General features: G+C 38.7%; 1 protein-coding gene across 4 annotated transcripts; it reads left to right on the forward strand.

Annotated features, from left to right (window-relative positions):
• The first annotated feature begins 2632 nt into the window (after positions 1–2632).
• Positions 2633–23527, forward strand: LOC149004779 (protein SPA1-RELATED 4-like). Of its 4 annotated transcripts, none has more exons than XM_089169385.1 (8): positions 2633–3287; positions 3580–4619; positions 4740–4897; positions 10775–11744; positions 11818–11988; positions 12101–12412; positions 13774–13833; positions 22614–23527. In XM_089169385.1, the coding sequence occupies exons 2-8, from the start codon at positions 3783–3785 to the stop codon at positions 22800–22802; spliced, it is 2697 nt and encodes an 898-aa protein (XP_089025511.1). In that variant the 5' UTR covers positions 2633–3287; positions 3580–3782; the 3' UTR covers positions 22803–23527. The 4 variants fall into 4 exon arrangements, with proteins under 4 accessions (XP_089025511.1, XP_089025514.1, XP_089025513.1 ...); XM_089169387.1 differs by having other exon boundaries at positions 2634–3287; positions 11818–11964; positions 22614–23526; XM_089169386.1 differs by lacking the exon at positions 2633–3287 and adding an exon at positions 3294–3467.
• The last annotated feature ends 1527 nt before the right edge of the window (positions 23528–25054 follow it).

The following is a 25054-nucleotide window of genomic DNA, read 5'->3' on the forward strand; positions in this document are numbered from 1 at the left end:
AGTTTACAATTGGTGATCTTAGAATGTTGTGTCAAGATCCACTCTTGAACCAATCTCCAAAACAACCTTCATAAAACAATCTCTATCTAGGTTTCATGAATAATAACTCAACAAAATAATTACAATTGGTGAAATCAAAAGCATGTGTTCGGTCGATTTGAGCTTGATTGTGTAATTAATTTCCACTCTTTGATTTGTAGATCTTGTTTCTCTAGACTTGCTTTACCGACCAATGGGGGTGGTGGTCTAGTGGTCTCAAATTCACTCCCAAATGGTTTGGTAAATCTCATGTTCCAGGTTTGAATCCCCTCTGCTCTTCTGTTTCTTGTATTGGACAGTTGTGTGCTCTTTGGCCTGGGCATGAGTGCTACCGGCTTCTGTGGACTATACTAGGCCTCCGGTGGGTGGTGCTTAGATAGTTGTGTGCTCTTTGGCCTGGGCATGAGTGCTACCGGCTTCTGTGGACTATACTAGGCCTCCGGTGGGTGGTGCTTAGATAGTTGTGTGCTCTTTGGCCTGGGCATGAGTGCTACCGGCTTCTGTGGACTATACTAGGCCTCCGGTGGGGCTCCGCTGACGGGGCCAGTGCTTACCCTGGTGGTGCTAAAGAGTCTCCGCTTACGGGGCCAGTGCTTACCCTGGTGGTGCTAAAGAGTCCGAACATTGCGTAGCGGGGCCCGCTACTGCATCCCCTCTTTTGTTTACCAAAAAAAAAAAGACTTGCTTTACCGTCCCAAATAAAACTAATTTACCGGAATGAGAAAGAAAATTTTAAAAACGGAGAAGAACGGACGTTACAAAAATTTGAAAAAAAATAAAAAATAAAATCTAACCAGCAATTAATATTTTTTTAGTGAGTCATTTTCAACCTTCATTGACTAATTATTATTATAATATTTTATCACAAGCAAAGATTGTTAGTGGTTATGTGTCACTAATTTAGACAAATTTTCCTTTTTTGGTAAGTTTTACTCCTACGTTGACAGTTTTACACGCTATTGCTTGGACTAATAACGACTTAACGTGCGGATTAGGGCCGAAATGGCTAAAAGACGAATGCTTTGTCTAACTATGGTGCTACCCAAGGAACGAAATCTCGGTGGATCTCGCTGGTTCGCTGGTTGCCGAAACCAGCGAAACGGCGAAATCTCCCGAGATTTCGCCGATAGGTTGTTGATTTTAATTAAGTGTAGTGACTTTTTACGGGTGTGGGTTTAATGTGTAACGTGAAGGTTTTATAAAAAAACCATTTTTTCAGTAAGAAATGAATGGGATTGTGTCAGTAGCATTAAATATGTTGAATCAGATTTTATAAAACAAATAAAATATCATCAAGGTGACAACATGTGTGGCTACAAATGTGACACTCAAGCCACTTTTAACTTTAAAAAAAATTTATTTTTTAATATTGATGGGAGAAAGTGGGAAGACAGCACATCATCTTCTTCACTTCTTTCTTCAGTTCCTGTACAGAAACCGTAGGAAAGCCAAAGAAAGCCAAAGAATCAGCGATTGAAAAGTGAGTATTTTACAGTAATAGAGCGAGAGGTCAGAGACTCAGAGGTCATCTACTATTGTTTCTTCAGAGATTTTTGATCTTGTACCTGTTGGTTCTGTTCTCCTTTTCTTCTGCTAAATGGTGGTTTCGCCAGTGAGATTTGACTATGAAATGAACCAAAGAGGCAGAGAAAGAACGTAGCAAGGAGATTTACCATTTCGACGATATTTTGCTGGTTGGATGGCGATTTTTGACAATATTTCAAGAATTCGATAGTTTTCCGGCGATGTTTAGCGACTTTCCGGCGAAATTCTTGAATTCTCATTTCGCCCACCTATATCGTTTCGCCCTCCGGCGAAACCAGGTGCCATCTTGATATTTCTTTTGCACTGAAACTAAGTTCCCTGGTGCTACCTATGTCTGAGCCGTCAGATTGAAATCGTGTTTTTTTTTGTAACATAGGCGCTTTTTATATATAAGGAAATTGGGGTTGGGATAATTACATATGGCCGCGGGTAGGATTGAACCCACAATCTCTCCACTGAGAGGTGAGTTCTCAACCATTGCACTATCCTTCCATTGGCAAAGATTGAGATCGTGTTTCGCACTCCATCTTTAAAGCTGAAGCATGCTCCCTAGATGGAAAACCACGTGGAAGGAGAAAATATTTTTTAATTGTATCCATGCAGGGATCCACAGCAGTGTTTCCTCCGTAACATTAAAAACTTACCTACCTCGTCCCACGTGCCACGTAGTGGTGCTCTTTATAGGACAGCTGTCATCTGACCATACCTGCCAAGTGTCAGGTATGTTTTGACTCTTTACTTAATTCTCCCTGTAACCTTTACACGAGCGAAACGTGCCAAGGAATTTAGATCATAATACGCGCTTGCTAGACTTGATCCTGAGGATCTGACAAACTCTTTGAAGAAATCTTGGTGTTGCAGGTCGATTTTGTCACTCGCGTTTGCTTTTTGTTAATCAATCTGTGATCTGGAACTTCGCTAATCTGAATTAGCTTCCTGGATTTTCTGATTAAACGAAGATTTGAGGAAAGAGTAGTGGATTTTTCATTTTTGATCGTCGCGTGATAGGTTTACTGTTGTCTGCTTCTTTAATGGCGAAGTTCGAAGCGTTTGAAGCAGTGGATCTCGTTCAGGTTTTTACCCGAAGTTGAATCGTTTCTGCAGGGAAAAGACAGAAGAAAATGACGAGTGAGGAGTCGTCCCATCAGATGAATAGAGAGATACCGTTCCTATCACTGGTTGCTATGTTTGTGTGCCAACGCGTTGCGATTCTCGAAAACCTAGGCCACACAAGTGCAAGAGGACGTCGTTGTGCCACGTACTTACCTGGAGTAAAGCGGGAAGCAGTGGGGAGAAGATAACGAAGGTGACTAGCCGACTAGCTGAGGACCTTACGCTTGATAAAGAAACAATAATAAAGTAACATGACTAACATCAAGTAACTGAGCAGAAATGAGGGGGATTCTGAAATTTTGTACTTTCTAGGTTGCCATCTTGTTATTTTATATATATATATATTCCGTTTACAGAATTTCTAGCCTTTCCCGTCAAGGAGATTTGTGTTGTTTTTCATGAGTGAAAGAAGGAATGCCACCAGGAAGGATTAAAAAAAAGAAAAAAGAAAAAAATGAAAAATGGCAATTCAGAAGTTGTGAGGTTAAGAAGCTCTATCTGAAAAAGGCGAATGCAATCGAAGTTCGGATTGTGTGGCTCTGTTTCCATACTGGAGAAAGCTGTGAAAGAGTAACAGCAGATCACCTCAGGTACATCTCTCGCATTCTCATTTCACCTCCTCATCCTCCTCTCTCTCTCTCTGTGTCTAAGTCTCTAACTCTATGTCTTAATTCTGATACTGGGCATGTGTGATTCAACTGGGTTATTTATGACTATTGCAATTGAAATATTTAGTTTGGTTGATGCTGGAATGATTGATTTACATGAAAGTGAGTTCTCAGGGGTAGTAGGCAGATGCCTTTAGCTAGTTACTACTCAGAAATTCATGTTCAAAACTCTCTTGTTTTGTTATTCTTCTTTTTAATGTACATCGTTGTGCAGACTGCAGGGTAGGTGATTATCTTTTCGGAACCCAGTTGGGCGTTGTGTTGTGGTTTTCTTCTTCCTCGACTGATTTAAGATTGAAATGTGGGTTTTCCGGTTCAAAATGATTGTGGAAGTGAAAATTCGTGTCAGAAGTCGGAGCATTATTCGGTTAGTTAATGGCGTTTCCTCAGACCTTGGTGTTGCTGTAGGCGGATAATATGGAGGGTTCATCAGAATCTCGTTGGCAGAAATCCGAGAGTTCTAGGGAATTGAATGCTTTTGAGGTATCCAGCGGGAGCCTTGGCTTGGTTGACGCCAACCCCGTTGGCGTCTCCGGTGATGTGTCGAATAATGCCAGTTCTGCAAGGTGCACGCCGTGGGAGAAAGCGGGAGATCGGGGTCTTGAGAACCAGGCCGGCTCTTCTGGGGCCATGGGACCTGTTGCTCATGCAGTAGAACGGGATGATGTTAGCTTGAGGCAGTGGTTAGATAAACCAAACCGATCTGTTGATCTGTCGGAGTGCTTGCACATGTTTAGGCAAATTGTTGAAATTGTGAACCTGGCACATGCGCAAGGCGTTGTGGTTCATAATGTGCGTCCATCCTGCTTTGTTATGTCTTCATTTAATAGCGTTTCCTTCATTGAGTCTGCTTCATCTTCGAGTTCAGGTTCTGAGTCATATGGTGATGCCGTAAACAACCAAACATTAGGTGGGCAGAGCTGCTCGTCTCCATCAGCCCAGGACTTGCCTTGTGGGAGAAGAAGTGGGGTTGGTGATGAAGATTTTCAGCTCGAGATATCACGTGATGGTGCTACTTGTAGGGCATCCGATACTAGTTGTTTGCAGCGCCGTCTATCATCTGTTGAAGAGAGAGAAGAAACTAAGATAGAGGGTAGCCGGAAATTCAGAGATGCTGAAGCAAATAAGACAGCGTTCCCACTAAAGCAGGTACTACTCATGGAGGCTAACTGGTACACTAGTCCAGAAGAAGTTGCTGGAGCTTCAAGTTCTTTTTCTTCGGATATTTATCGGTTGGGGGTTCTCCTTTTTGAGGTTTGTATGCACTCTAACTAATCTTTAATGAATATATATAGATTTGGATGGTGATATTTAGGTTCTATCAGTGCCCTTACTCTGTGTTTAAACCGATATAGCTGCTTTATTTATGAGCAGTTATTCTGTCCGTTTAGCTCCATGGACGAGAAGATTAGCACTATGTCCAATCTCAGACACCGTGTCCTTCCCCCTCAGTTGCTGTTGAAGTGGCCAAAAGAAGCTTCGTTTTGTCTTTGGTTATTGCACCCTCAGCCAAGTACTAGACCAAAAATGAGGTGCGTATGGTATAATTTATATGCATCTATTCATATAGTTTTGCCTTTAGCTTTTTTCTTGCTCAATGTAATATATGGTGACAGCCCAAGATTCCTGAGTGCCTTTCAGTTTGAGTAGCAATATCTATATGGAATCAGAAAACTCAACACTGTTTTATGATGCCTAATTTTTTGAAAGAGTGCAATGTTATTGGAAATTATTAGCATGTGCACTGAGTATAGATAATATGTACCTTTCTTTTAAAATTGATTTTGAGAGTTTGCTTGTTACTCTAAATGATTCATGTACGTTCTGGTAGGTTCACTGCATTTAGCTGAGCATTCATTAAATACAGTATAAATTGTTGCCTTCAAGAGCAGAGGGTTTTTGTTGATCATTGAACCTGCGTTCAGTATTTTTCAGCTCACTGGATGATACCTCTCAGCTTTTACACAGAAGAGCATTCAATCTTGGATTTGCCTTTCTCAGGTTGCTAACTGAGCACATCTATTACACATGATAGGTCTAGATTCCCCAAAGAATGCCAATTCAGAATTTAATATGATTGTGTCACACATGGTTGGAGGCCTATGCTAATTGTCTGTGCTGTATGAAGAATGGATCTGTGGCCAATTCTCAAATAAATTCTCTATGGGTATTGTCAGAAAAAAGGATATAGTTGTGCCATGGTGCTGCGGAGCCAACCACTCTAGTGCTAATCCTCTTGATTACCATCTATGTGGTGGAAAAAGTGTCCATAACAAGTTTGTTTTTAAAAGGAAATAGATGTCTGTTAGGAGATGGAATATTGCTCCTCCCAGATTCACCAACAGATAGTGAGAAAACCTTTTGTGTGAACACAAAACTCCACCTCATGAAGGGATCTGTTTTTCTCAAATTTGTCAAGAAAAATTAAGATTACTAAACTTTAGATTGATTTCCTGTTGTAACTATTGGAAGATAAATTTTGTTTAGAGACAGAAGATGAGTTAGCCCATCCTGCATTTTGCTTTTCCAGTCTCTGATTATATCTACTTTACCTGTCTCCATTTAGCAGAAGAGAAGAGAGAAGTGGGGGGGGGGGGGAGTTAAAATCACATGTCTGATGTATTTATAGGCTAGGTGCATCAATTTATCCTTCTAATTGACTTGCAAACATAAAAAAGTATGGCAGTATATCTGTCAATAAAAATAACAGGCTAGCTGGTGGGCATGCACTGTAAAATAAAAATAAATAAAAATTCGTTCGGATGTGTTTGGGGTTGGTCACTAATGCTTTCAACAACTTTCTTGTGATTTAATATTCTTTCTAAAACTTGCCCATCTCACCAAGTTTACACTGGCAGATTACATTATTCTTACTATGTGTCTTCTGTCTTGTTTATTTTACCTCATTAAGCTGAATTCTAATATATAGTCTTAGAACTAGATCTTCTTATGTGATAAATCTTGTCATTAAGCTTAGGAAGAGCACAAGCTGCCTTCCACTAGGATAACATTCTGTAATTTCTATTGGGTGATTAGTTATGTCAATTTAATGCTTTAGGGCAGTTTTGAGGTGGTATGTCCATGTACAACTGAGCCTTCCGGGGGGCCCAAACCAGAGGAGCAAGTTGATCCCTACTGGGGGAACCAAAAGGATAGGGGCATGCCTAAGATAATCTTAGGAGAAGTAGTGAAGGAGATGCTTAGCTTAGGCCTTGTTCAGTAGAAGATGTAGGATAAGCTTAAGTTTTATTAGCCTAAGGCTTTTTCCTCAGTTATTTCCACGATTAGCCTTTCTTTTGGCCTCAAAATCTTCAGGCTTCCATTCAAATTCGAACAGTTTGCTTTGGTATGCCATGATTTATCGCAATGTTCACACTTAAATGATATCTTTAGTAGCTTCAAAATAGGGTGGATGAAGTGGAGAGGTGCATCTAGGGTCTTGTGTGATAGACTTATTCTATTAAAGCTCCAAGAAAAATTCTATAGGACTGTCGTTCGACAGGCTATGATGTACAGTGCGGGGTGTTAGGCTGTTAAAAAGAATCATATAGATAAACTCAGTGTAAAAGAAATGAGGATGCTAAGATGGATGAGTGGCAAAACTAGGAAAGATAAGATAAGGAATGATCATATTAGAGTTGATGTGGGAGTTGCTCCAATAAGTGATAGGCTATGAGAAAGTCGTTTGAGGTGGCACGACCACGTTCAATTGAGACCTATAAAAGCCCCTGTACGGTGAAGTGATATAATCCAAATTGAAGGAACCAGAAAAGCTAGAGGCTGACCTAAGATGACCTTAAGAGAAGTGGTGAGAAATGATTTGCATAGCTTAGGGCTTGTATCTAGCATGGCCTCAAACAGAACTGATTAGAGGGAAAAAATCCATGTAGCCGACTCCATTTAGTTGGGACAAGGCTTAATGTTGTTGTTGTAGTAGCTTCTCTTACTAGACCTAGTCTGTTTGATGTAGAGGAAGCATAGCTGTACAAAAACAATCTTCTGTGCGTATGAAGGCATATGACCCCCCCAGAATGAGAAAAGGATCATGGTTGAGAACTTGGAGTCAAGTGGGATAATATTCCACATTTAGACCACCAAGAAATCATACTCTTGAGTTTCAGCTAGGTATTTATGATACCTCAAGATTATTGGTTTTTTTTTTTTTTTTGGATGAATAAAAATATATTAACCAACAAAGAGATACAAGGGGGGGGGGGGGGAGAGAGAGAGAGAGAGGGGGGGTGCCAACCTTCAAGAGAGGCTGAAAAGAAGAATCAAGACCCCAGGTAACAACAATGAGCCTGTTCCTTGGGGTGTCCATAAATGAGGGATGGGGGATAGACTGTAGCCTAGAAGAAACATCAAAATAGATGTATTTCCAAATCAAATCAATGGAGTGAGATTTAAAAGTCCATCTCCTAAGGTTGCGCTCCCACCACAAATGGTGGATGGATGCATTGAAGACCATCTTGCCAACCTGTTCACAAATGGATGACATAGAATAGAGTCTAAAAATCCAATGCCAATCCTGAGTGAAACCGAAAGAGCGTCTTAATCAAGGCCAAATGGAGGCTAAGGCTTTCCCCAAAGGAGGCGAGAAAAGGGATAGGTGAAGAATAGGTGCTCGAGGTCCTCTGAACCACTCCAACAAAGGATACAGTTGGGGTTAGCCGGGATGCGACTACTAGAAAGAAAGCTTTGGGTGGGGAGGCCAGGGTTGAGGGCTCTCCAGAGGATAAGAGAATGGCGAGGGATGTGACCTTTAAACCAAACCAGGGGGTCCAGGGGGCAACGGGGAGAGTGGGGGGGGGGGGAGGAGGTTCCAGGTTGAGGAAATGGAGAGGGGGTCTAGACAGTAAGGTCATTTGGGGGGGTGTTAGAGAGCGGGGGGAGGGAAGTCCAAACCTAAGGGAGACAAGGGTAGGGGATAGGGGACCAAGAACCACCGGTGATTAACATGGAAAGGGGGGTTGACCTAGGGATACGAGACTCATAAACTGTGCAAGGACCTAAAGATTGAATAGAATACCCATTGGATGCCAAGGGTCATGTTAGAAGGAAGTGGAGGTACCAAAAGAAATTTGGATGGAGATAGAGGAGAGAGCAAGAGGTCTGAGGGTGAGGAGCTTTCTCTAAACCTAGGAAGGGTTGGGGGAGTCGGCACCAGTCTAGATGGAGTTGGATTTAAGGAGATAGGAATAAACCCAATTGATCCAAATAGAATTGTGCTTTGACGCTATCTTCCAGATTAGCTTGAGGGGAGAGGCCAAATTGATGTCCTGGATTCGATGGATACCCAGACCACCTGCAGATATGGGCTGATAGATAGCCGACCAACTAATGGGGCGGAGGAAGCGGGAAGATTCTTGGCCTTTCCAGAGAAAGACACAGAAAGAGGGACTCCATAGCATGGATGGTGGCTTTGGGAATGGAGAAAATACCACCCCAGTAGAGGTAGGAAGATTGGTTGAGCACCACTCTACCAGTAAAGGCGAGAATTTTTTCTTTCTAGAGTTGAAGCTTTTTTTGGATATGGTCAAGCATGGGAGTGCAATGGTGAGTAGTGAATCTACCAGGGATAAGAGGAAAGCCTAAGTAAACCACCAGAGAAGATCCAAGATTAAAGCCAGTGAAGGTTTGAAGAGAGGAGTGAACTAACTCAGAGACCCTTACAAGGAAAAGGGAGGATTTGTCAAGATTAACACGAAGGGCCGCGAGGGATTCGAAGGGGGAGAGAGAGAGAGAGAGAGAGAGGAGAGGATAGAAGAGATGGGGAAAAATCAGCTTTGGAGAAGATCATAAGGTCATCTGCAAAGGCTAGATGGGTGAGCTTAAGGGATTTGCACTTAGGGATGGGGGAGATGAGAAGCTTATCGATTTTGGATTGGAGAATATGGGAGAGGACGTCAAGGCCAAGATAGAATAAGAAAGGGGAGAGGGGGCAGCCTTGATGAAAGCCGACACGAGAAGGGAAGTACCCAGTAGGGGAACCATTAGTGATGGTAGAGAAGTGAGGGGTGGAAATGCAGACTTCAATCCAGTGAACGAAGGAGGGGGGGAAGCCCAATGAAGTCCCAATGGATGGAGTCAAAAGCTTTGTGGAGGTTTTGCTAATGGATTATTGGTGTTGGTTGGCTGAAAAGTGTTGTAGTGGTCAATCTTCTGTCATAATGCGTTGAGGCTATTGTAATATCGGGAGATTGACATCTCTTTTTGTTTAGTGTCATGGACCTGCTTGTGGACTTCATAAATTTGACCTTGTTTCCAACCTTACCATCGGTCTTTTGGGAGGCATTGTCCAACAAACGAAAGGCTTGATGTAAATCAGGTTTCATAGACTGAATCAAGAAGGCATCACCAGAGAGTCATGTGCAAGGCGTCGATCATGAAGTGAACCACAGGTTCTTGGCTTCACAGTGGTGCCAGTAATATGTCCTAGATGTCCGCAGTCAGTGAAGGAAATATAACCTGATGTAGATCACATTGGGTAATTAGCTCCATCTAGGATTGTAAATGGAGTGCCAAGGGGCTGATAGTCATTCTTTCCCTCAGACTGATCAGACATAGTGGGTGAAGAGCCTCTTGTAGCTTCTGATGTAGTTGTCATCTTAAATGAAATTTATAAAACTCAAAAGTCACGCAATTATTACTTGGATCAAAGAGGCAGTCCAGAGGTTTATCTTAAGATCAGAACCAGGTTGAATTCACAGTACAGAATGCTACCTTAACTAAAACAAATTAAAATCCTTCACAGCAGTGTACTTTGGATGCAAAAATTAATGGAGAAATGCATGAGGGATGCGATGGGAAGACTTTGATCAGAAGACTCACTGCTCTGATACCAACTTGTTTCTTAAGAGGTCTTGTAGAATGTAGTAGTTTATTCAGGGCCCTAATGTGGTATCTATAATTTACAATTTAGCAGAAAAACAAAACTGAGAAGGAAAGGGAAATACAAATCTGAGAAGGAAAAGGAAAAAATAAAAAATAAAAAAACAAAATACGAGTTCTAACTCCATGGAAGGAGAAAAATTAGGAACCCCTCTCACGCTAGCGCCAATGCAAGTAAACTTTTCCTTTTTCTAAATCACCTTGTCAACAGTTTTGATTTTACGTGTCCCCCTTTATCTTACATAATTAGTTACATCAGGAATCTTGTTTCTTGGTTGGTATTATTTGAAATTGCTGTATGCATAGCTTGTCCTGATACTATGTTGTTCACTACTTTTGGTGGCATATGGAACACCTGTTTCCTCCCACCATCTCCTGGTCATTAGATCAATAGTACTTTTGGGTCGTTACATAAGAATGGTTTCCAAAATGGCCTTTAGCGTATGTCTTAAGCAATTTTTTTTAACCTTATGTAGTTGAATTGGATACTTACTCAATCTTTGGTGCAATCATGTCAGTGATCTGTTACAAAGCGACTTCCTCAATGAGCCAAGGGATAATCTGGAAGAACGTCAGATGGCTATAAATCTCAGAGAGACAATAGAAGAACAAGAGTTGCTATTGGAATTCCTGTTGCAGATGCAAGAGAAAAAACAAGAAGCTTCTGATAAATTACGCCATACGATTGATTGTCTGTCTTCTGACATTGAAGAAGTTCTGAAACAGCAAAGCATCTTAAAGAAAAAAGGAGACTTGAACCTGGAACCGAATATGGATCATAACTCAGCATTGGAAAAGTTGGATCACTCTTCAATGAGTCTTGCAAGAGATGAGGAATCTTCTGGCTTTGGGTCCAGGAAACGTTTCAGACCAGGACTTCGAGTTTCTGATGAAGAGGAACTCAGTGATAACCAAGGAGAGTTTCAGATTCCAGAAAACCTTGAAGGAGTTCTCTCAAAAAGTTCTCGATTGATGAAGAACTTTAAAAAACTGGAGGCTGCTTATTTTTCCACAAGATGCAGGCTTATGAAACCAACTAGGAAGCCACCTACTAGGTGCTTAACAGTCAGTAGCAGTGGCAGGGGTTCAATTGTGGTAACTGAAGGAAGTTCTGTTGATAATGTGGCCCCTAAAGAAGGTTCTGGTGAGGGTAGAACTAGAGGATGGATAAATCCATTCCTTGATGGTTTGTGCAAGTATCTATCATTCAGCAAGTTGAAAGTGAGAGCAGATCTGAAGCAAGGGGATTTGCTAAATTCTTCCAATCTAGTGTGCTCTTTGAGCTTTGATCGTGATGGAGAGTTTTTTGCTACAGCTGGTGTAAATAGGAAAATTAAAGTTTTTGAATGTGATATGGTTCTAAATGAAGACCGTGACATTCACTATCCAGTTATTGAAATGGCTAGCAGATCAAAGCTTAGCAGTATATGTTGGAATAGTTATATCAAAAGCCAGATTGCTTCAAGTGACTTTGAAGGAATAGTGCAGGTACCAAGCCTACACTACTATAATGCTTTTTCTTTGTCTGATTTAACCTTTAACTTCCATGTAATTTGTTTAGGTTTGGGATGCTACAAGAGGGCAAGTATTTACGGAAATGAGGGAGCATGAAAAACGAGTTTGGTCTGTAGACTTTTCTTTAGCAGATCCAACAAAGTTGGCCAGTGGAAGTGATGATGGTGCTGTTAAACTATGGAATATCAATCAGGCAATTCTATTTTTTGTCCACTTGGTGGATGTCAGCTTTGAAACTAAACGTACTACAGTTATCTGTTTTTTTGACCACATTTTTTTTAATTTGGATGTATAATGAGTTGCTTCCCTTACATGGGTTTCTACTGCAGAAAGGTAGTGTCAGCACTATCAAAACAAAGGCCAATGTCTGCTGCGTTCAGTTTCCTCCTGATTCTGCACGTTTGCTTGCAATAGGTTCAGCAGATCATAATGTTTATTGCTATGACCTTCGTAGCATAAGATCACCTCTGTACACATTAGTTGATCACAGCAAGACTGTCAGCTATGTGAAATTCGTAGATTCGACGACCCTTGTTTCTGCATCCACAGATAACACAATAAAGCTTTGGGATTTATCAACAATCACATCTCGGGTGCTTGACAGTCCTCTCCAAACCTTCACAGGGCACACAAATGTAAAGGTACGTTTGACACAGACACACTCACACTCACACTCACACTTACTATCCTCTTGGTAGGATGGGCTTTAATCCCTAGTCTTCCAAGTTCACTAGGCACTTGGTCGCAGTGTATTGGAAAGCTTCTTGATGCGTAAATTATTATATTTATTACCATCCATCCATGTGTGGATTTCTGTTAAAAGGGAAAATGGGGGGAAAAGAAAACAAAGAATTGTGTACCTGATTTTCAATATTTCTTTGAATGTAACCACTTTGAACTTGCTAAAATTGCTGTCTTTCTTATATATATAAATAACTTGGTTATTTGTTTGTATTCCCTGTTTAATTAATAACCTTTTCAGCATATTGGAAAACTTTTTGGTGCGTAAATTAGTACCTTTATTACCTTCCGTGTGTGAATTTCTGTGAAAAGGAGAAATAGGAAGTGGGGGGGAAGAAATAGAAAAAAGAATTGTTTACCTGATCTTCAATATTTCTTTGAATTTAACCACTTCCAACGTGCTATCTTTCCCATATCTATATCTTTGGGTTATTTGTTTGTATTCCCTGTTTAGTAATCTTGGTTATTTATTTGTATTCCCTATTTAATAAATAACCTCATCTCTTATTGTTTTATTCGTATTCCCTGTTTTGATAGTTTAAGCACTATCAAAACAATGGCCAGTGTCTGCTGTGTTCAGTTTCCTTCTGATTCTGCTCGTCTGCTTGCAATAGGTTCAGCAGATCATAATCTTTATTGCTATAGCCTTATCTCTTGACCTGAGGAGTGAGTGAAATGTCCAGATAGCATTTGCTGAACCACACTAAACTTTGGTGTTGTCTTACCATGGGTTTTTCTCATCTTCTTGCATGCTTTGTATCCTCCAAATAGTGAGCATCAATATGCAATTCCAATCCACTCCCCCTTCTTGGCCTACATCTTACAATCCGCAAGCACAACATAGAAATAAATTTAGGGAAAAAATGGAAGAAAGTCTTCATAGTTCTTTGGCTTTTTAATTCATGGGAAATCTTCTAAATGATTGCCTAGTTATCTTCTCCTTAAATTTGCAGATCATAATACAGTTAATCCCAGCGGAATAGTTACTTTGATGTAGAGCAGATCTGGCCTACAGACTGATGGAAGCTTATTTTGCTTTTAAAATTTTTAGGTCATTGACAAAATCCTAATATGACAAAACTAAAATTTTAAATGCCAACGTATAATCCAAGAGTTGAGCTCAATTTCTATTGGTTTTGTTTATTGAGTATTCTGTTTACCATTGTGATTTTTCCCTCTACTACTAATTTCAGCCATCAATTTTTATTTTTTGTGGTCTTTTAATGGCATTTCTTCCTGACATATTTCCATTTGGTTCTAGAATTTTGTGGGCCTTTCTATATCTGATGGGTACATTGCTACAGGCTCAGAAACAAATGAGGTACGCATATCTGTGAACCTGATTTGCGTTTACACTGTAGCTGTTTATGCCTACTATTTGTTCAGGTTATGACTTGAAGTGTGCTGGCGTTCTACACCTGTTCCTTTTTCCCTTGAAAATAGTGGTTGTTAGGATCATGTCACATTACATTGTCCCAATAAATAGTAAACAATTAATTCATGATCTGCTCTTCATAGATATTCATAGAAATCCAGTAGGTTTAGAAATTCTTTCTAAATCATTTACCAAACAGAGCTGTAGAAATGTGCTAAGCCACCTCTTGTTGGTATGAATGGACTTCTCTTACTGCTATTAGGTAGGGGAGAACGAAATATATATATATATATATATATTCATGTACTGTCTGATGTACTGTGGGTACCTTCTGGGTGAGGGAGTGGCATTTGTGGCCACTAGGCATTTCTAACTGAATGTAAGATACCCTTTTGGTCTGCTTATATTACCTTTCCTTCAGGTAAGTCACCATAGCCAACTTATGGTACTTTTAATTTCTTGCATTTGAATCTTGGAACTGTTTTACGGAAGCCAAATACAATTATTGTTTGGCAGATCATCTCCATGTTTTGTAGATGAGTATTATCTTGGTGTTGTATATTATGTTTGGAACCTTTATAAGTGTTATGGTCTGTCTTCTTGGGCTAGGCTGGAGAATTGTATGGATAACGTCGCTCCATCATATCTTGGGTATGAAGCAGGCATCTTGTATTGCTGACATTGTTGTGTACACTAACTTAGAGATGGGGTGAAATATAGGTTATTCTGATAATAGTTCTCTTTAAATGTATTCCTTGGGTTAATTGATTATTTATAAAAATAGATTTGGAATTAAAAAGCAAAATATAGACACAAGATTCTATGGTGGTTTGACTATCACAAGTCAACTTCCACTGCTCTCAACCCTAGAGAGATTTTCACTATTGAATCCCTTTAATAATATCCAGGGATACAGTCACCTTTTACATACTCTTTTTAGAATAAGAGGATCCTTCTATTTTTAGTTAGGGCTAAGAGAACCAGCTTTCTTGTTTCTCATGCAAGAGGACCAATACTTTTTATTCAAGGAAAGAGGACCTAGTCTTGATTTAGAGGCAAGAGGATCTATTTCTTGAATTATAAGTAAGAAAGCCTAGATCTTGAATTATGGGCAAGAGGACTTATGTTTTGATTTGCAGGCAAGAGGATCTATGTCTTGATTTATCGATAAGAGGACCTATATTCTTGCCTCATTGTAAGAGGATCGGCGTCTTGATTTACAAGCAAGAGGACCTATGTCTTGATGTACAGGTGAGAGGACCTACATCTTGATGTATAAGCAAGAGGATCTGCATCTTGATTTATAGGCAAGAGGATCTACATCTTGATGTATAGGCAAGAGGATCTGCATCTTGATTTATAGGCAAGAGGATCTGCGTTTTAATTTATAGGCAAGGGGACATACTTCCTAATTTATAGGCAAATGACCTACATCTTGATTTACAAGTAAGAGGATCTACATCATTTATAGGCATACATCTTGATCTATAGTTTAGAGAACCTATTTTATGAAATTACAAGGTTTGAAATATGCTGCCTATCAAGGGTGTGTCATGTACCTTTAAGTGTGTGCATGGTTATCAAAGCGGCCGCCTAGGCGGCAAAGCGGTTTTTGAACCGATTAAATTGTGACCGCTTAACTAACGGGTCGATTTCTTGCCACTTTTTTGCTTAGGCACTGCCGCTTTGCCGCCTTTTGAGCCATATTGCCGCCTAAATGCTAAAGCAACCTTTTTTTTTACATTTTGTAATTTGTGCATATTATTATTTTTATTTTTTATTTTTTAATCATAACTTATTCTACAATGCCGTATATAAATTTAAATATGTGAGCCATTGCGAATCGAGGCCCAAAGTGTCAGTCGGCAACAGAATGTGAAGCATGAGCCATATTCTGATTACTGACATAGTACATACTATGTTTCTTTCATTTTCATTTTTCACATTGATTACTGATATAGTACATACTACATAATTATTGTTATGAATCTTATGATGCTTGATGAGATGAAGTTATGTTTTTATTCTTTTTTTGGATAATGTTTCATAATTGTGATTCTTAAATATTTTTTTTTATTTTATTTTTATGAATGTGATTGTTGAATGTTTATTTAGTACTTTAGTTTATTATAAAAAGTATTTGTATTAAAAAGTAGTTTTAAAGTAGTTATATTAAAAATATTGACTAAACCGCTTTGGTTGCTTTATTGCCGCCTAAGCACCACTTAGTTGCCTAATCGCCAAGACGGTGTCCCAATCGCTTTGGTCGCTTTGCCGCTTTAATAACCATGAGTGTGTGATGATGCAAATGAATGATTAGTGAAGCACATGTACCCGATTGGATTTCTTATGGTCTTTGATTCATAATTAACCTTTAAGAAAAAGGGAGTCGCTAAACCTTGGTTCTCTGTAAGAACATTCACATGATACCACTTGGTCACGATTTCATCTAATTCAACTCCTTAAGAGAAATTGCATGGTGGTTAGTGAACACGGTAAGGGGTGAATAGACTCTGTTGGTGGCTGTCTTAAGTGAGCAATTAGAAGGACCATTTATAGAGAGAAAAAGCATGTTTTCTTAACTGATCTATAACGGCTAGTTTTACAATGATTTGGTGTCATCAATTGGGAATATTCCATTTGGAATGTGACAATTAAAATAGATGATTGAAGCATAAACAAGTTGCCATGTCATGCTTGGCATCTGAGATGCAGATCAATATTTGGATATTCCAGTTGGTCTCGTCAAATGGCCTCTTATGACATCTGGTGAGGTCCTTCAAAATAACTGGCATTTCGGGAATCCTAGATCTGGTGGGGTCTGTGTCCTAGTAATTTCATTTTTACATTCTGGATCAATGTTGAGCTATATGATAGGCACCTCCGAGGGTGTATCTATGCTTATGTGCATGAATACAACATTTGGTGCTTATAAAGATGCATGATTAGATTCATGCATTGTGTTCCAACGTGCACACAAGCACTTACTGGAGATTTAGCCTTGGACTTGGAGTTCTTGAAGCTTTAAAGCTTATCTTCACACTTCAGTGGTCTCCAAAAGTCTTTCAAGGTTTAGTGGGCTTCCCAAGTTCTCCAGTGACTTTCAATTCATGAGGTGCTTGCTTGGGCTTCAACTCTTTCTTAGTCTTGACTTTCTTCATGTGTTGATTTGTTGCTACTTGTTACGCAATGGGTTAGTCCACACACGTTTTTGTTATCGTCAAAACTAGAATGTGGAGTTAAGTCATTCTCAACAAATTGTAGACTATGGAATGCCAAAAGTTGATTTTCTTGATATAAAGGCATAAATAAAAAGTTGTTACGTGCTAGTTTAATAACCCAATATTGAACTTTGATGATGAGGTTCATAATTATGTAATGATTATGAAATCTGACTAGCTTGATTATTGTCGAGTCCTCAAATTTGGACAGATTCTTTTGAGATATACTGCACTAAGGGAAAAGCACTTGGTTTATTTTGTCTCTAGGTTTATACTTTATACTATATGTACAGATTTCGCCTTAATAATGACTTGATTTAACTAACAAGCAAAGATGAAGTGTCACCGGAAATGCTTCTTGCTGTAATATTTTGGAGGTTAAATGAAGGTGGAGATAGAAGCCAAGTTGGAAGCATAAATGTGATGCTCTAGAGGCCTAAACTCTAAAAATAAGAACGTACTCGTGAAGGAAATGATCTTTACATGGAAATGAAAGAATCTGGAGTGATTAATGAACAAGATATTGCAAAATCCAAAGTAGCCCTAGTCTATGGTCAGATGAATGAACCGCCGGGAGCTCGTATGAGAGTTGGTTTGACTGCCCTAACCATGGCAGAGTATTTACGGGATGTTAATGAACAAGATGTACTTCTATTTATCGACAATATCTTCCGTTTCATCTAAGCAGGATCCGAAGTATCCGCTTTATTAGGCAGAATGCCTTCTGCTGTGGGTTATCAACCTATTCTTAGTACAGAAATGGGTTCTTTGCAAGAAAGAGTGGAACTTCTTGAAAGGATCATAAAACCGGGGGATTTATTTTGTCATGACATCAAGGATTTGGCCCAATCCAATGCATCAGATGGCTTACCCATCCCTGTGAGTACACGGGCTCTAACTACACCTTGACATAACCGCTTCGTATTTCAGGCCACTAAACCAGTTCATTCCCTTCCTTCAAACGAGAGCCCGTTTCTCCTTTTCATCCAAAATCTTCCTTTGTCCTAACAGCTGCATTATATGTCCTAGATGTCCAGTACCAATCCGCTTTCAAGGTTCAATGTGTCTGTGCCTTCGTTCAGTCATTCATCTAGTCTCTTGCAAGTGCTATCGAATCGGATGCGAACGAATAGGCCGATATAATACAAAATCCATGTTGTGTTTATTGTAAAAGTTGGAGTACAACTAGTGTGGTCAACATTGATGATCGGGGCTACAGAGGCAACTGTCAATTGGTAGCTTTGATATTTAGGCTCCATCGTAGTTAGTACATAAAGACGGAAAATCTAGGAAGATGTTGCTTAGACTGTTTCTGTACTTTTACTTGTTCAAATGATTCTATTCAAACTCAATAGTAAAAATTTCTAGGACATTTGATAAGATTCGAATCCAACTGAACTGAATTGAGCCTTTTTGCAACAGCTTCAATAATGCTTCAAGGTTTTCGGCTGGATTTTGTCCCTAGTTTCGCTAATCCAAGATTTAAGTGAGTCAGTATATCTTTTCCTGTCTTTATTAGTATACTTGGGGCCTAGATAGCTCTTTAAACTTGACATCCACGCTATTTTAGTCATGCTAAACAAAATGGAAAACACTAATCTTTACAAATTTAAACCCAAAATAGTCCTTTGACTTTGGACCCTATAATGCAGCCTTGGAATTCAGAATCCAATCAAGTGCCAACCTATTGATTTCTGACCAAAACAGAGTCAGCAAAGGTGAGATTTGAACTTCACTGGCTGTAGGAATTTAGAGATGCTCCGGTGTTTAAGTAAACTCAGGATGTTAGGGATGAACTAGAAAAAGACGTATTAGAACTGCTGCAACTTTGGATTGAAACAGAGCAGTCCAAAAAATAGGGGGTAGTTGAGGTTTTCTAGGGAAGGGAAGTCGATCGGGCTAGGGTTTGATATGGGACCTGAAACTTGGAGCGAATGGAGAGGGAGCTGAAGGGCTGTTTTAATGAAAGAGGATCTAGATCTAGTGGTTAGATGGGAGTTAAGAGTAGTTGCAGGTTCAAGTTTAATGGAGGTCCTGTGAGGGGGAAGATGGAGGTAAGAAGGAAAGGTGATGGTGAATATGTAGGTTTATTCCACAACCAGTAAAAGGAGTGGCTTACCTGTACCTTGTTTGTCTAGTTTACCCTCCTAGAAGCAGTAACTTGGAACCCTTGAACACTCCCAAGTGGTATGGGCAGCAAGTCCCATGATTTACAAGAGAATGTTAGAGGCCCTAATGAAACTTTACAGTCCATTGTCTTCTAAATTAAACAGGAAAGTAGTTGGCAAACTGCCGAACTAACTAAGAGTCCTGTAATCCTGTTGTAGGGTACTTCTAACCACTTGTAACTAACTAGACAAAATCCCAGTGTTAGGGGAATCTGTTTAACAATAAAATTTTCAAAAAAATAAAAGATAAAATGAAGGTTATCTAAGAAACTCCCTTAACTTGTGGATTTGTTTAGTTATAAAACATTATAAATGTTAACCTATTTCCCCTTACTAATATGCTAGTGAAATTACAAATTAATGACAAACTAATTAAGCAACTCTTCTCCTGCAGATCCTAGGACCTGCATCAATCTAGGTTAGTAATTTAAAACATAGTTGCGTGAGATAAAAATTATAGATTTCAATATTTTAGTGAAATTTGATATTTCAGTAGATCTAGGTGGCATTGGCATCATGGCATGCCTCCCAACTTTTAGCAGAGAGAGTAATCCATCTGTAGCATCCTCAGATCTTGGTGTGTCATATTTCCACCAATATGGTTAGTTCATTGGGATGAGGGAGCATATGTATTTCTTCATCCAATCTGTGTTTTGAGAACCGCTCCCATGCACTACCACATAGATGTATTGGATGTCTGTTGTGGACATGATGTTCTACCCCATCCACCAGCCATGTATACTCCTAGCGGCACCATATGATGCATATGATAGTGAATCCATGATAGTATATCACATTCTTGACCATAGCAGCTCCATCTATAGTTCAAGAGAGTATATAAGCGTGAAAATTCATTCAAATTTAACTGCATACTAGCAAGCATAGTGTGAATCCCAACTCACAACTAAGAGGGCAAAAACCCGGTGCCGAAGGCTTCCACACAAGCAGAGTCCAGGGTGAACTTTTGTTTACATACAATGTTGTGCCCTCAAGCATTGAGTCAAAAAGATGAAGCATGTGATTTATATTGCCTGCATGAAGACTCACTTCAACATTTTCTTATAGGTTTTCCTGGAGGCATATGTTGTTTTACATTAAATTTCACTTCATATCATTGGTACAGTCATACTGGAGATATTCCTTGCTCGTATAGCAATTTATAATTTACAGAAGGTTCTGGTGTCTTTTCTGTTGCTTTTATGTTCCCTCTTTTAGTTCTGCTTGACGTGGATGTGGTCTCGTCTCTGAGAAAATCTTTGTAGTATAGCCAGAGAACTCAACAATTACCAGTGTATTTTTTTTTTGGCCTTAGCACATTTTTTGTCGGCAATGTTCTGAGGCCTGGCTTCACAGCTCTGTCCAGCCCAGCCCGGCTCAGCCTGATGAGCTCTGGCTACGCAGGTGGATCCATAACCAGGCCCCTAAAATCAACCAACCTCAGAATCTCAAGAACATTTTTGTCCTTAGGTGCTGGCTTATTAGCATATTTTCCCAAACTGGTGGTTGAATTATCATTGACCTATAAATCATAGTCAAACTTTTTATGGCTGTTCTGTTTTTGAACATCTAAATTTTAAAAATTTGCTTTAGCGAGGGTTTGAATCCAAATTGTCTCTCCATCTTTATTTTCAAAGTAAATTAGTCTGATTCAATATATAACTAAGGCTGCATTTGGTGTGCATTCTAGTTCAATAATGCACTTCAAGAATTCATATCAATCGCAGTCCTATCTCAAAAAGTCTAGTTATGTTTCCAAACACCCTTAAAGTATAGCTGAATAGTGAATTCCCCTTAAATGTTGATTTAAAGTTGAGATTTTTAGGGGGTGGGGTTCCCGGCACCCGAAGATGTCGAGGTTGAGAAAATGAGGTGACAAATATTCTTTTAATAGATAGTGTGACCCAATGTTTAAGATCATGGGTAGATCAAGAATGCATTCCAAATTCATACCAAAAGCCTCTTGTGTTTAATTGAATTTGCTGCATTACGTGTCAACCATACTTGAACCCGTTGAACTACAGGTAGGTTTCAAAACAGTGATTATCAGTATCAGTTTCATCTCATAAACTGAGGATCTGCTTCAATTTGAATGATATTCTTCTGTTTTTCTCTTACATTTGGTCTAAGATGAAACTAGAATTTGTGTAATGGGACTTCCTCTTTCTGTTTAAAGAATTGCAATGTTTGGAGTAGTTGTATGCACTTTTCCTATACATGTCAATAAAGGGTCTGCTAGCTTTCTTCCAGTCGTTCTTTTGAATCCCGTTAGTTGTATTCCTTCCCAAACCGAATCTGTTAGGGATCTTGAAAATTCTTTCATACTCTGAAAGAGAAGATTCCCTCCATTTCTTTCTTCTTCTTCTTTTTTTTTTATTTTTTTATATTTATTTATAATGCGAGCCTTGCTAAACGAAGCAATTTTCACTGGATATTTAATTACTTAGTGAGTGTAAGTCTTGAATCCAACACCTTACTTCTGATAAATTTGTTGTCTCAACAGCTAGGCCACAAGTAGCTGTTGGATAAAGAAAATGTGATTATAGAAGTAAATTTTAACAAATGACAGTTGGGGAAAAAGAAAAAAAAAAAAAAAAAAAGAAGATTATCCAAATATGCGAACTTTTGTGGTCCCCCCAGCTGAAACAGTCGCCAAAACAAAAAATTTCAACCAAGATTTGCACATCTGAAGAACAGAAATGAAACTGGTTTCCAGTTTTATTCCTTACTGAATTACCACACTTTGAGGAGGCAACTTAGTGTCAAATCTAGTTTAGTTTAGGATGCTTCTGATTTCTATTGAAGGTATCTTTCACTTGTACATTACTCCAAGGTCAGTTAGTGGACTTGTCTGATCATGTCAAGAAAATGACCAGAAAGAACATGCATTGTTGATTCCTGAGGTTTATGTTCAAATTTCAGCTGAACTTATGTGATTTTTAACAAGTTAATTGACCAGGAAAAAGGAAAGAGGGGTGGGGGGGGGGGGGGGGGGTTGAATTCCCACTAGATTTGCTCGACCTTGAATACTTTCAGTTGTTTGTTTCCCCCCCCCCCCTTCATATCTGAAAAGACTGACTACAATCCATTGTTTTGAGCCCAGTCATGGTGGTGCCGAACTATTCATTTTTCTGAACTCATTGAATTCTTTTGTTGGTGTCTCTATTTATGGTCCTTTTGCGATTAAAATGTGCTAATCTTACTCTTAACTGTAGCTGCAAACCATAATTGTAGTTATGGAAAAGAGACTTAAGTCTCTGTGATTTTGATAGCTACATTTAGTAGCATCTTTTTCTATCCATTATTTATTGTCATTTAATTTTCATGATCTGTGCAACAGGTTTTTATCTACCACAAAGCCTTTCCCATGCCAGTTTTGTCTTTCAAATTTGGCAGTACGGACCCATTTTCTGGTCAGGAAGTGAGTGATGCCACCCAGTTTATATCATCTGTGTGTTGGCGTGGTCAGACCTCAACCCTAGTTTCAGCCAATTCAACTGGGAATATCAAACTGTTCGAGATGGTCTGATTTGATTATCCATGGGCAGTCAGAAAAATCCCAATGAAGAAAGTTAAGATGGGGAACACAGAATAATTACTGAGATGTGGTTTTCAGAGGGAAAAAAAAAAGGGAGTAAAGAAGAGCAAATATCAAACCCCAAGAGCACTAGAATGTGGTGTCCCTCAAAATGGTGCCATCTTGTTTATCAAATTGTGGCATTTGATCTCACTGTAGTCGATTTATGGGAGATGGAAGGAAGCCTATGGGGGTGTTAGAAATTTTTTTTTTTTAATATATTTATTATTATTTTTTTACTGTTGAAGAAAGAGGATACAAAAATGAGAAATAATGGGGAAAGTCATATGTGTATTTCAAGTGATGACTACCATCATGGATTACAATTTTAGGTGATTTTGTGAAATGTGTGATTCATCTGTTGCAAAAATATCATCTAACGTCTTAAAATGTGGTAGCAATCGTGTGGTTTAATCATGACACCATGGAAATCTTACTAATCAAGACATTTGGTAAAAGGGCTTTTTGGAGAAATGTTGTCTTCATGATTCCCCTAATCTATTTCCTTTTGAGAATTATTCTCTGACATTACATGTTCATGAAAAGGGACATAATCAGTTCAAAAGGGTCAAAAGTGGTAGTGCACTTTGTTGAGGATGAGAGGTTAACCATGTTGACGATGAAATGTTGAAGACATATGCTTCTTCCTGTATTCTCTTGTGATGTCTATTATATATATAGATTACATTGCAGGTTTAAATTAACATCTGCGACAAAATTATTTTCTAGGTTACCAAAAAAGTCGATAATTTGTTTTTTTGTTTTTTTTTTTTTTTTTTTTTGTTTTTTGTTTTTTTTTTTTTTTGTTTTTTATTATTATTATTATTTTTTTATGTTCTCTAATTACCACGCTATGATGTTGGATCCATGGTATTAAATTATTGATCAACAAAATCTGTAAGAATCCTAAAGTCCATTCATGATATTTTATGGTATTTGATTTTATTTTTCTTAGAGTTTTTTTAAGTGTGAATCTTTTTAGTAGACCATAAATCAGTGTTGGGTCTCACTAGTGAAATATATTACCTGGTGGATCTCAACCAGACTAACACTTGCCGTTAAGTGTAACTTTGAAGAAAACAAAATACCCCTCAAGTTATTTATTGGGAAAACATCATCTGCTGTGCACAACAACAATGCACAAATGAACTTTTATACCAAATCATAGCTGAGAAAGGTTTTTTTGAACTTTTCAAATTTGATTTTTAAATCTTAGCCTGTGATTTGGTATAAAAGTGCATTGCTGTGTATAGGAAAGGGATTTTTTTTCTTTCTTTAATACAATGTGTCATGATCAAAAATGTCCTTCAGCTATTCACAAATATATATACATTTTTAAACCATATACTAATTAACGCCAATGAGCATTGAGTCTCCTTTTTTTCTTTTTTTTTTACTGGTGCTTTTTTTAATACTGTAAATGAAACGTTGCCGGATGCCCAAGACCTCCCCATGGGAGTTTGGGCTTTTAACCACTCTACTAACCCACCATTGACGATACAATACACTCTTCTTTGGCAAAAATTCTACTACAGACAGATCATTCAGCGTTTTGTAACTTTAAATCACTACCCTAATGTAAACTTTTAATATTAAGGCTACTAAAGCGTTAAGAGTCTAATTGCTATAACAGTTTAGATAACTCCTACCAGGAGTGTAAGTGTAACCTTTTGACAACTTACTAGTAATGCAATTTTTGTTTCTATGATAAATTAAAAAAAAAAAAAAATCGAAATTTGTGTTAATTTGTTCAATCTTTCTAACGATCCTGCACAGTAGAACACAGAAGATCACAGCACATTGTTTGGTTTTCATCTCAATCTCTATACAGTAACTTTAGGTTTTCTGGGTCGGAAATGTGTTCTTAAAAATTAAAAAATGTGTAGTTATTAATATAGATATCAATTCAATGATTCAGACGAGAAGTCATTAGGGTCAGAAGATGTTCACATTTCCATGGTCAACACTAGCAAGGTTTTAACAAAGACCCCATTGAGCCTAGAAGATTTTCTTGAAAAACTCATTGTCGTAATAAGATTCCTTAACAGAAAATTTATGGAATGCCTCCCTTGTTCTGCAGGTCTCTGTTTGTAACGTAGCTCCTCCAAGCCCTAACCAACCATGCTCCAGCATCTCTTCACTATTTAAACTCTTCTAAAACTTGATGTGGATTCTCACTTTTCTGTGTTAACTTCATTCAATCT

The sequence above is a fragment of the Hakea prostrata genome, chromosome 9 (assembly GCF_041222555.1).
Source record: "Hakea prostrata isolate BN-2017 chromosome 9, UWA_Hpros_2, whole genome shotgun sequence".
Taxonomy (NCBI): domain Eukaryota; kingdom Viridiplantae; phylum Streptophyta; class Magnoliopsida; order Proteales; family Proteaceae; genus Hakea; species Hakea prostrata.